Consider the following 12,581-nt stretch of genomic DNA (forward strand, 5'->3'; position numbering starts at 1 on the left):
TAACATTTTAAAGAGAACTTTAAAATATATATATTTATTTGAATAACATAAAATAAGAAAAGTTACTTTTTTTACAAACAAAATATATCTCAAAAATAATGTTTCATATTTATTTAATAAATATTTTACTCTGAGAATATTTAATTTGCATGCAACTTAATAAGAAAAAGTCAAAAAAAAATTAAATGTTCTTTTAGTTCATAGCAATGAAAAATGAAAATCATTAATAATAATTTGAAATAGGTTTTTATTTTTATTTTAGTTAAATTATTAAAATGATGTGTCATTCACATCACTTCATTAAAGCCACACAAGCAAAAAAAGTCAAAGGGTTAACCCGTTTAAAAAGTAACAAGTTACCCATTGCTATTATGGGTAGATTTTTTAAAGTACGATGCCTTAATAAAAAATAATTTGAAAATACATTGCTGTAATAAAGAAAAACAAAAGTAGAATGCTATAATAATTTTTTTTATGAAAGTATGTTGCTATTTCATGCATTTAACCCTATCTAAAATAAGGAATTTATTGGAGATGAAGGTATATAGATTTTGATTTTTACTTCATTTTAAATAGTTTATTAAAGATATTCTAATATATTATAAATAACTAGGAGGGTCGCACAATGCAACGACATATATTTCGATTTTAATGTTTCGTTTTTTTTTTGTCTCAGTTGATATATAATATAGTTTTATGTGGTTTTGAGAAAACGATAACTTTTTTATTTTTGAATAAAATAGAAATATGAAGATATCATAAAAAAATGAAAAAAAAAATATTGATATTAGTACCAGACTAACTATTTAAAATTTCTGACTTTCTGTGTATTTCTTTAAACCATTTTTTATTTTGATTTAATAATATAATTTTTTATAAAGATAATAATCAAGTATTTTGTTAGAAGTCAACGATTATTTTAATTATATTTTATATTTTAAATGAGATATTTATCCTCTATTTGATTATGTCTATCTGCATTTAGTTATACGAATTCAAATATGAAACTTTAATAAGTTATACTTGCGCAAAATTTTCTTGTGATATTTAATTTTAAATAATATGCATCAATAAACAGTACTTCATGCATAAAAAAATGATGTTTAAGAGTTTTTTTGTCAAATGCTTTATAATATAACTAGAAGGGTACTCGTGCAATGTAGCGAGATATATCTTCATTTTAATGTTATATTTTTTATTTTTTGTCTCTTTTGATATAATACGGTTTATGTGGTTTTTAGAAAAATAATGTTTACACTATTGAATAAAAATAAATTTAATTTAGGTCTAATAGTGAAATAATTTATTTTTTGCTTAACAATATATTTATTATAAAGATAATGATTCTGTTCAAATTCAATGATTATTCTAATTATATTTTTAGATTTTTTATATTTAAAATAAAATGTTTATCTTGTATTTGACTATGTGTACCTGTAGTTAGTTACATAAATTCAAACATGAAACTTTAACAAGTTGTACTTACGCACAATTTATTTGTGATCTTGAACTTTAAGTAATATGCATCAATAAACAGTACTTCATACATAAAAGATGATTTTTAAGAGTTTCTATCAAATGTTTTATAATATAGTATAGACTAGAAGGGTACTCGCGCAATGCAGCAAAATAAATCTCCATTTTAATGTTTAGTTTTTATTTTTTTTGTCTCTATCAATATAATATGATTTTAGTTGTTTAGGAAAGCGATAATGTTTTTATTTTTGAATGAAATATAAATTTGAAGATAGCATAAACAATTTTAAAAAAATAAAATCGATATTAGTATCAAATTAACTATTTAATAGTTCTCGTTTTTTTGGTGTAACTTCTTTAATTCAATTTTGTATTATAATTTGATTTAGGTATAATAACAAGGTAACTTATTTTAGGTTTAATAATATAATTTTTATTAAAGTTAATAATTAGACATTCTGTTGGAAACTCAATGATTATTTTAATTGTATTTTAGATTTTATATATTTAAAATAGATGTTTATTCTATATTTGATTATGTTTACATGCAGTTAGTTACACGAATTTAATTGAAGCTTTAATAAGTTGTACTTACACAAAATAATATGTAATCTTAAATTTTAAGTAATATGCATCAATAAACAATATTTCATGCATAAAAAATGGTTTTTAAGAATTTTTATCAAATGTTTTATAATATAGTACAGATAAAAGGGTACTTGCGTAATGCAGCGAAATACATCTTCATTTTAATGTTTCGTTTTGTTTATTGTCTCTGTTGATATAATACAGTTAATATGGCTTTGAGAAAGACAATGCTTTTACATATGAATAAAAATGAATTTAAATATATCATAAAAATTTGAAAAAATACGTCGATATTAATGTTAAATCAACTATTTAAAAGCTCTCTTTTTTGTACAATTTTTTTAATTTAATTTTTTATTATAATTTAATTTAGGTCTAATAGCGAAGTAATTTATTTTTGACTTAACAATATAATTTTTATAAAGATAATGGTTCTGTTAGAACTTTTAGATTTTTTATATTTAACATGAGATGTTTATCCTATATTTGATTATGTTTATTTGCAGTTAGTTATACGAATTTAAAAATTGAGCTTTAATAAGTTGTACTTACGCACAATTTATTTATAATCTTAAATTTTAAGTAATATGAATCAATAAACAGTACTTCATGCAAAAATTATGATTTTTAAGAATTTTTGTCAAATACTTTATAATATAGTATAGATACTATTTAAAATATATGCGTTATTTTAAAATATATGCATTATCAAACAAAAACATTTAAAATATATGCATTATTTTAAAACAAAGTCACACATAGATAAATCAAATTCTTTTATATTCCGACGAAAATACTCGAATGTGTTATATTTTAACTAGAAGGATTCTTGCGCAATGCAGCGACAAACATCTTGATTTTAATATTTTATTTTATTTTTTTATCTCAGTCGATGTTATAACATGATCTTATGTGATTTTGCAAAAAGGATGGTTTTTTATTTTTGAATAAAATATAAATTTGAATATATCATAAAAAATTGACAAAAATATATCGATATTAGTATCAAATTAACTATTTAAAATTTCTCAATTTTTGTGTAATTTTTTAATTCAATTTTTTATTATAATTTAATTCAAGTTTAATAACGAAATAATTTATATTTGGTTTAATAATATAATTTTCTTATGAAGATAATAATTAATTATTTTGTTAGAACTCGATAATTATTATAATTATATTTTATATTTTTTATATTTTAAAATGAGATATTTATCTTCTATTTGATCATCTTTATCCATAGTTAGTTACACGAGTTCAAACATAAAACTTTAATAAATTGTACTTATGTATAATTTACTTATAATCTTGAATTTTAAGTAAAATGCATCAATAAACAATATTTCATGCATAAAGAATGGTTTTAATAATTTTTATCAAATATTTTATAATATAATCTAAATATAGGTTATAATACTATTACATCATAAAATATATTTTGAATATAATATAATATATTATGTAGTTAAGTTTGATATTTGATTAACAGTTTTTATAGATAGCAATGGCCTCTACAAATAATTCCTATAAATCATGGAAGGTTGTGTTTGGAGTGGAGGTCAGGTCACCATGCGCAAATGAAACCATCTTACCCTTACCCCCCCTGACACAATCCTCTTCATATGGGAAAGCCTCTGCCTGCTCCTTGTGTTTCTAGACAAACAGACATCATCTTATAATAACCCACCTCACGCAACCAAAGAACACTCATAATTTTCCTTTCACTTTCCCCAAATATTGCACTCATCAATCAATTTCTTCCAGATTTTCAATCACCTAAAACCCTAAAATTTCCCATCCTTTTCAAAAGATTTCCAACGCTTTGATGGATTCGGAAGATGATATGCATGATGCGAACGACGTTGATTCTTATGATGAAGATTACTACTACAGTGATGGGATGTACAGCGATGACGATGACGATGCTGGATATGAGTTTATGGACAACGATTCTGATGATTCTGATAACCTCACCGTTAATCGTCAACAGGTGAACTTAGTTTGGGGGATAAATTTGTTACTTTGAAAGCTTTTATTTATTGGGTTTGATGTAATTTTGGTATTGGTTTGTGGGTTTCATGTTATTCTGTTATGTGGTATTTTGTTTGAACTAATTGAAACTTGTGCGATCCTAATTGTGTGGGTAAACGATCCAAGTCTCGCTGATAGCGATTGCTTGTCGTCTTGATTGATCCGAAGATAAACCATCTTTTGCTGCTAATTGATTTAGTAATGTTAGTAAAATCAAAGTGGCGTTCCATTAGTTTTTGCAGATATACACCATAGGTCACAAGTTCTAGTGATGTTCTTAATTGTAGCATTGTCTGTGTATGATATGCTTGCTGATTGTTATGGGATTTGGCTCAAAAGATTAGGCAGGGTTTTAGAAACGCCAGTACGAAGTGGCTGAAATTCTATATTTTGCAGTATAATATCTGTTTTTTTCTTCCATTTATCGCATTTGTGTGATCACGGGCTTTGATGTCAGGACTAACATGCTTTGTTTCATGTTTTAGAAAAATTATACCATTTTGACAGAAGAAGATATACACCAACGTCAAGAGGATGATATCACAAGAGTTTCTTCAGTTCTTTCTATTTCAAGAGATGCTGCTTGCATGCTTTTACGCCGCTATAGCTGGTAAGATGCTCAATTTGAGTGATTTCTGTTCAAGGGTTGTGGATTGGGGCAAATCTTGAATTTTTGTATTATCATATTACTAACCTCTAGCTTTCAATGTTGCCATCTTGATGCTTCCCTATGTACGAATGTTTGCTGTTTTGTTTATCGTTGTTGATTATCTATCGTACCCTGCAGGAGTGTCAACAATGTTCATGAGGCTTGGTTTGCTGACGAAGAGAAAGTTCGTAAAGCCATTGGCCTGTTGGTTAAAACGGATATTATATCTCCAAAATCTAGAGAAGTATGTCGGAAAGAAAATGATTGAATTTCATGTTGAAGTGTTTTATCTTTGTTGCTTATTCTTGGTTATTCATTATATCACTTACCTCTCATTGATGTATCATTTGAAGCTGGTTTGTGGGATCTGCTTTGATTCATATCCACATGATATGATTAGAAACGTTGCCTGTGGTCATCCATTCTGTAGCACCTGTTGGACAGGTTTGTCTCGCCTCGCGATTTCATTATTTTGTTTGTTTTTCTTTGCATCTCTTTTGCTTCTTGTTCCTGAAAATGATTGAGTGCATCCCGTTTAATCCTGGCTATTTTGGTTCAATTTCACATTCAAATGCTTCTTCATATGATTTCCATGCTTGTTTTCAGATCACATGATCCATGAACAACATTTAAAACAACCCTTTGGTGGATGATTCATGCTGATAATTCTCATATTTGTTAGTTTACAGTCTCTAATGATGATTTATTTATCTCTTTGATCCCATCCATCATGGCAGCTTATATTAGCATGTCTATTAACGACGGTCCTGGATGCTTGTCACTGAGATGCCCTGTTCCTTCATGTGGTGCTGCCGTTGGTGTAAACATGGTCAATAACTTGGCTTCTGACGAAGATAAAAAGAAATATCACCGTTACCTTCTTAGATCTTATATTGAAGACAATAGAAAGGTATGCGTTTCCATTTGTGCTCCTCATTGACTAATCTCATTTATAGTAGATTTGTTATTTGCTTAACCGTTCGGCTTTCCAGTTGATAAACATGATTAGTTCCACTACATAGAGAACATAAATATGGGATCAACATCGTATTAGACCGAGTTAGATGACAATATTATTCGTTATATGGAATATCAATAAATAAATTATAAATGTAAATATAAATATAGAAACTTCCTTTTGTTTCGGAAGTTTCTCTTTTTTCTCTGTTTGTTACGTATTGAAAACTTGAATTTAAGATTTCCCTTTTTTGTGTATAATAATAGACAAAGTGGTGTCCTGCTCCCGGGTGTGATTGTGCTGTGGAGTTTGATCTCGGAAGTGGAAGCTATGATGTATCTTGCCATTGCTCGTATGGCTTTTGTTGGAATGTAAGTGTTTCATTATGAGTAGCAACAAAATCTGTTTTTCGTTCACACTTTCCATATATGATATGGCTTGTTTGCCGCTAATGTTGCAGTGTACGGAAGAAGCTCATCGTCCCGTAGACTGTGAAACCGTGTCGAAGTGGATTTTAAAAAACAGTGCGGAATCTGAAAACATGAATTGGTAAAGAAGCTGTAGAACATGCATACATTTGATTATCCATTTTATGTGTATACTGTTCTTTCGTACTTGTATCTTTTGGCTGATGTTCATGTGACAACTTGCAGGATTCTGGCGAATTCTAAGCCTTGTCCAAGGTGCAAGCGGCCAATTGAGAAGAATCAAGGTTGTATGCACATGACATGTACACCCCCCTGCAAATTTGAATTTTGCTGGTAAGATTTGGTTGGCTATGCTCGTATATTCATGATATTCACGAGGAATAGTACTCAGGGTTATTCATAATGAACAATACATGAAATAGTTTGTTCTGAGGTTTATGGTTCTCATTTCAACTTTCCTTGATCCTAATATGCTTCCAAAATTGTACATGTAGGCTGTGCCTTGGCCAATGGTCAGATCATGGAGAGAGAACTGGTGGCTTTTATGCCTGCAACCGTTATGAAACTGCAAAGCAAGAGGGAGCAGTAATGAAACTAATTATCCTTTACTCAAAAATCCATCATCAGTATTTCTTTATCTTGAAAAGTCTCATGATTCCCCTTCCATTTGCAGTACGATGAAGCTGAACGTCGAAGAGAGATGGCAAAGAACTCTTTAGAGAGATACACTCACTACTACGAACGTTGGGCAACAAACCAATCGGTAAGCACAAATTGGTCATTCATTTGAAAAATCGAATTAACTGTCATCCATTTATATTCTTGATATTTGGAATTCCTTTTCTCCGTGACAGTCGAGGCAAAAAGCGCTTGCGGATTTGTATCAGATGCAAACTGTTCATGTAAGTTGAGATTCTGATGTTTTATTTTCTGTTTAGTATAGGCATAACAAAAAAAAGCAGGTGCCTTCGATCTTCCATGAATACGAGTTCATGTTATTTATTATTATTCATCTAGTCTATAAGCGTAAGAAAGGGTATGTTGCAATTTCCGTTTTGTTTTTCTAGCTAGCGAAACTCAGTGAGAAACAGTGCCAGCCTGAAACACAGCTGAAGTTTATTATAGAAGCTTGGCTACAGGTATGTTACTTCTGGAAACTTTTAGATCATTATCTTACCCTCCCCAGACCCACCTCCGGGTGAGATATACGGTGCTTGTTTGGTTTGGTTGATTGAAACTTACAAATTGTTATCTTGCTTTTTGAATTGTATTTGCTTCTACTGCAGATAGTTGAATGTAGGCGGGTGTTAAAGTGGACGTATGCGTATGGGTACTACCTTCCTGAGCGAGAACATGCCAAGAGACAGTTTTTCGAGTACTTACAAGGTATCTATATTTCTACATTGCTTCAGAAAATGCATCCGATTGCTGTTTATTGATACGTGTATCCATGGCAGGTGAAGCGGAGGCTGGTTTAGAAAGACTTCATCAATGTGCAGAGAAGGAATTGCATACTTACCTTACAGAAGATGCCTCTCAAGATGCATTTAATAATTTCCGAACAAAGTTGGCCGGTTTGACCAGGTTAATGTCTCAAGTTTCCCTCTTCAAAATACATCCCATATTTGGATAGGAGAAAGTTCGAATGAGAACCATAAATATTTTAAGAACCAATATATGCATATGCATATATATACATATATTGATATATATATATATATATATATATATATATATACACATTGATGCATATACACTATCAAAAATTTGTATATGTCATTTAGTATATTCATCGATGTATATGTACTAGATATGCATTGGTGTATATGCTCACTAAATTTTGTATAGTGTATATGCATCGATGTATATACTGGTTCACATGGTTCTTAAAATATTTATAGTTCTCCTTTCATTCTTCCCGTATTTGGATATTTGCTAAAACAGACGTTTCTCTTTCCAAATGTTACAGTGTGACACGCAACTATTTCGAGAATTTGGTGAGAGCACTAGAAAACGGGCTATCAGATGTGCATGCACATGGAGCATCCGGCAAGGCCACAAGCTCAAAGAACCCAGCTGAGAGTAGCAAAGGAAAAGGCGCAAAAGGAAAGATATCAGCTAAAAGTGGAGCATCGAGCCGAAACTCAGATGATGCAAATGGTTGGTCGTGTGATCAGTGCACCTATATGAACCTCAGGACTGCAACCGCATGCCAGATTTGCCACACCCGTCGATCATAATGCTTGGTAACCACCTTCTTTTTGTTGTAACGTTTTACAATCGTCTTGACGGAGAAGATCGGAAGCCCAATCGAGTATTTTGCATTTGTTGGATAGCCTTTTTTTTTGTTTGGAGGCAAGTAAAGAAAGAAGGCCGGAAAACTACTGGGGGTGTATATAATTTTCGGTTTGTTAACCCGCTCCTAGTCAAAGATGTAGATTCTTTGCTCTGTATAAAAGATTTCTTTATGAAATAGAATCTCGTTCTACAATCGTTCTGGAAATCGGTTCATGTTCTCGCATCTTATGCAGCTTAAGTTATTTTGTTGCTAAACTTGTAATGTAGCTTATAGAAAAATCAGGAAGGTTATGAGTTTGAGCATTTGTGCAGTGGGTTTCTTATTTTCGAGATACACAAATAGAGACATGAAAGGATAAAACAACGAAAAACTTATGCAGCGAGTTACGATTTTTTAACGACTTCTGCATTCTCTACATCGAGGTACAACTTTAACTGCATAACGTGCAAGTCAATATAGCATCGTTGTTTGGGATACGACAATTGTTCGAGGAGAAAGGGTTCGCCTTTGTTTTAAGCTGTTTTTCGTCACATCACAAATAAATACCACTAGAAAACATAGCCCATTGGGTTTCTTGATTTTACCTACGGGTCTTTGAACATCTTCATGCTAATTGCATTAAGCATCGCTCTCGAGTACCGTCGAGAAGCCATTTTCCAATCTATTCCCGTCGTCATCATCGCTGCGAATTCTGGGTAACTGATTCGACCATCCTACATCACAACGGAATGGTTAAACTTGAGGTATGATCTGATTTTTCGAAATTAAGTCTGTTGTTTTGACTTTTTGAAGTAAAACCTTGTCAAGGTCGGCATCGACTATGATTTCATGGACCATTTTCTCGTTATGTGGATTCAGATGGCCGTCGAACAAACATTCTTTCAACTCGTCAAACTCGATGTAGCCATTTCGATTTCTGTCGAAATGGTGGAAAGCTTGTCGGAGTTGATCTTCGTTGCTAATCTTTTTCAAGTGCACCACCATTGTTAGAAACTCCTCGCAGTTCAGCACCCCATTGTGATCAAGATCGGCCTTTCGACAAACAACCCACATACGTAATGTGAGTCACAAGACCGTCACTATCAGTCGTAATCTATCTGTCCTAAAATAAGTATCCATATTATTATTATTTTAGTTTGTCTCAAAATAAATGTCCAATTTCAAAAATAGTTGCCTAGTTTCCAATTTTAATCTTAATTATTAAAGGTGAAATTGTCATTAAGTTAGTTAAATAATATAATAATTACATATTTTAAAAACTGTATGTTTTTTTTAGTTGTGGACCTTTATTTTGGAACAAAAGGAGTATATGAATTAATAGATGTATGTACTTACGGCTTCCATGAACATTTTAATATCGGGATCGTCGATGGGTTGATCCTTGTTCGAGCTTAGACCGTCTTTGAGCTCTTGGAAAGTGAGTGCACCGTTCTTGTCTTTGTCCATGTCGTGGAACATCTTTTTTAATCCATTTATCTGTTCGTCGGGTAAGTTTTCCGCTACCAACTAATTTAATTGACACGAGTAAAATCTCAAATATATCAAGTGTCGGGTCAAACCAAGGGTCAAAATGGTGAAAGAACTTACACTGATGACTTTCTTTTTGAACTTGTTCATTAGAGAGAACTGTTGGATTCTGGCTCGAACTTGTTCTCCCAAAGGAATATCAGGGGCATTATGGGCATGTTGTATCCATTGGCTTCCTATTGCCATACGAGCATTAGGGTTAAAATGACAAAACTACCCGTATTAATTGCAACAAAAATGATCAAAATTTGAGTTGATCCGGTACAAAATGACTCACTTTTTTTCAAATTAAAAGTAATGAAAAATTCGGTATTGTTTTTTGTGAAAAAATAAGGGGGTGTTTGGGATTGCTTGTTTGAAACAACTTATGTTTTTCTATAAAAAACACTTATCAACATATTATAAGTCAGAAGAGTTTAACTTTTTCAAATACTTTCTATTACCGGTTTGACACCGGTATAAGTTGTTTACCAAACACTCAAAAGTGCTTATTACCGATGTCATATCGAAATAAGTCAATAAGTTGTTTTCATAAGCAATCTCAAACACCCTAAGATTGTATTTTTTTTCATAAATCAACTCCAATTTCGATTGTTTTTATGATTATCGCTAAATAAAATGGAGTTATAAAAAAATGAGTTTACCAAGGACTTGTTGGACCGTTGGGCGTTTTTGTGGAATGGGTTCTAACATGGCCTTCACGAGACTTTTGGCATCTTGGGAGACACGAGGCCAAGGGTCTCTTCGGTAATTCACGTCACCCTTAATAATCGCCTGTGCAATTCCTTCTTCAGTTTCTGATCCAACCCCTCCATGTATAAGGAATTGTGCAAATATACCCCTCTACTTTCATAATTAACATTTTTTTATTGAAAAAAGAAATGGTTTTTACCTGCCCAAAAAGGAGGAACTCCACACAATAATATATATAGAATGACACCAGCACTCCACACATCAACTTCTGCTCCATAATTCCGTCTAAGAACTTCCGGGGCCATGTAATATGGGCTTCCCACTATTTCCCTGAAACGTTGCTCTACCACCATCCACAAATAAATGCTTACTCGTCTACTATTACAAACCAATCGAATTTATTATTTTAAAGACGTACCTGGTTCGAAAAAGATAGAAAGACCGAAATCAATCGCTTTTAAAGAAGCGTTTTCATCTCGCCCCACGTATAGGAAGTTTTCCGGCTTCAAATCCCGATGTATTACCCCATGTTTATGGCATACCTACGCATACATACATAAACCAAATCTCAAATACAATATTTTTCATGTAACTCAGTTGACAAAAGGACGGGATGACTTTGCCCAAATACAAGACATGTCTCGGACCCCGTTAGCTTAAGCCGCTTAATGAGCCAAAAAAATGCCCTAGGCGGATTCCGTATGGGATTACCGGTGATAACATTAGCAAGTATTGTGGTGGGTTGTATGGGTATACTGACCAATAGGGGCATATTCAAATATGGACTATTCATGATAAATAAATAAATGCATGATATTCATGAATATTCTAAGGTTATTCATTATGAATAATTAATGAAATTGTTGGTGTTTAGATTCTCAAAATATTTACGGTTATTATTTTAATAATGTCGGTTGATCGTCGTTCAAATGTTGCATATACGTGTTTACGTAAGGCTAAGAAATAACAAGGAAAATGTGAGCGATAACCTGGACAACTTCAACGATGGTTTTGGTAACGAGAGCAGCAGCTCGTTCGGTATAATGACCTTTCGCAACGATCCTATCAAACAACTCACCACCCTCACAAAGTTCCATCACCAAATAAATCGCCTCTTTGTCCTCAAACACGTCTTTATACCTCACGATATTCGGGTGCGATGGCAAATGTCTCATAATATCAACCTCCCTTCTTACATCCTCAACATCGATCTCCGTCCGCAACCTGCTCTTCGATATCTTCTTGCATGCCACCTTCTCCCCACTCTCCTTGTCTTGACATTCATACGTCACCCCGAACTCACCTCTCCCAAGCTCCTTTCCGAACCGATACCGCCGGTAGATCTCGGCTCCGGAGGACTCCCAGAGTACGTTCACATTCACCGGTCGGCCGGATTTTGCGTCCGCATGTAGTTTTGCGGTTTCGTGATCTTGGTCTAGTGAGGTTATGGGCTTGACGTTGTTCCTGACTTTCTTGAGTACTTTTTTGTTGGCAATGGACATGCAACCCCCCATGGGAACAATGGTGTTTGTTCTGTTTTTGGTTGAAATTTAGGGTTTGAATTTGGGGGTGGCATGAGGGGATCAAAGAAGCATCCTTCCAAAATGTTATTAGGAAAATTGAGCCTAATTTTGTGGAGAAATTGTTCGATTTCGATTGCTTTTGTGGTTCTATTTTCGCTTTTATTCTACGACTCTCTTTCGTTCTATCTATTTATGGGTCGTTTTTAGACATACGATCACTTTGTAACAAAATCGAATTTATAAAATCTAAAATGTGTCTAAACGTCTGATAAAAACGCTAACAACACATTTCATTTCTGAAGTAAAATAACAAACTTGTTATAATAACCTTATATAATTCACATAATTGTTTGGTTCTATAAAACTAAGTCCTCCAGAATATTTTATATATATATATATATATATATAT

The 12,581-nt window shown here is 32.3% G+C and overlaps 2 protein-coding genes across 2 annotated transcripts; one reads left to right on the forward strand and one right to left on the reverse strand.

Annotated features, from left to right (window-relative positions):
• The first annotated feature begins 3,613 nt into the window (after positions 1–3,613).
• On the forward strand, positions 3,614–8,683 carry LOC112509099 (probable E3 ubiquitin-protein ligase ARI7). Its single transcript, XM_025113971.1, has 15 exons — positions 3,614–4,054; positions 4,581–4,705; positions 4,883–4,988; positions 5,098–5,188; positions 5,482–5,654; positions 5,969–6,073; positions 6,163–6,251; positions 6,356–6,463; positions 6,625–6,715; positions 6,804–6,893; positions 6,985–7,032; positions 7,198–7,269; positions 7,417–7,516; positions 7,588–7,714; positions 8,100–8,683. Exons 1-15 carry the CDS (start codon positions 3,890–3,892, stop codon positions 8,368–8,370), a joined length of 1,761 nt encoding a protein of 586 aa, XP_024969739.1. The 5' UTR covers positions 3,614–3,889; the 3' UTR covers positions 8,371–8,683.
• A 256-nt stretch (positions 8,684–8,939) lies between these two features.
• LOC112509108 (calcium-dependent protein kinase 24-like) lies at positions 8,940–12,163 on the reverse strand. Its single transcript, XM_025113977.1, has 8 exons — positions 11,639–12,163; positions 11,068–11,191; positions 10,849–10,992; positions 10,601–10,753; positions 10,017–10,132; positions 9,765–9,935; positions 9,228–9,461; positions 8,940–9,142 (listed from the first exon to the last, which is right to left on the reverse strand). Exons 1-8 carry the CDS (start codon positions 12,161–12,163, stop codon positions 9,014–9,016), a joined length of 1,596 nt encoding a protein of 531 aa, XP_024969745.1. The 3' UTR covers positions 8,940–9,013.
• Between the last annotated feature and the right edge of the window lie 418 nt (positions 12,164–12,581).

Source organism: Cynara cardunculus (assembly GCF_001531365.2).
Source record: "Cynara cardunculus var. scolymus isolate 2C chromosome LG 1, CcrdV1, whole genome shotgun sequence".
NCBI lineage: Eukaryota > Viridiplantae > Streptophyta > Magnoliopsida > Asterales > Asteraceae > Cynara > Cynara cardunculus.

What these genes read in the sequence shown, in the direction of transcription:
- LOC112509099 (XM_025113971.1), top strand. Translation starts at nt 3,890, where the DNA reads ATGGATTCGGAAGATGATATGCATGATGCGAACGACGTTGATTCTTAT. An exon ending in CGTATGGCTTTTGTTGGAAT is followed by an intron (nt 6,074 to 6,162) that starts GTAAGTGTTTCA and finishes CTAATGTTGCAG; the next exon opens with TGTACGGAAGAAGCTCATCG. An exon ending in ATCAGATGCAAACTGTTCAT is followed by an intron (nt 7,033 to 7,197) that starts GTAAGTTGAGAT and finishes TTGTTTTTCTAG; the next exon opens with CTAGCGAAACTCAGTGAGAA.
- LOC112509108 (XM_025113977.1), bottom strand. Translation starts at nt 12,163, where the DNA reads ATGGGGGGTTGCATGTCCATTGCCAACAAAAAAGTACTCAAGAAAGTC. An exon ending in CCATCGTTGAAGTTGTCCAG is followed by an intron (nt 11,192 to 11,638) that starts GTTATCGCTCAC and finishes ATGTATGCGTAG; the next exon opens with GTATGCCATAAACATGGGGT. An exon ending in TCAAAAAGAAAGTCATCAGT is followed by an intron (nt 9,936 to 10,016) that starts GTAAGTTCTTTC and finishes CAATTAAATTAG; the next exon opens with TTGGTAGCGGAAAACTTACC.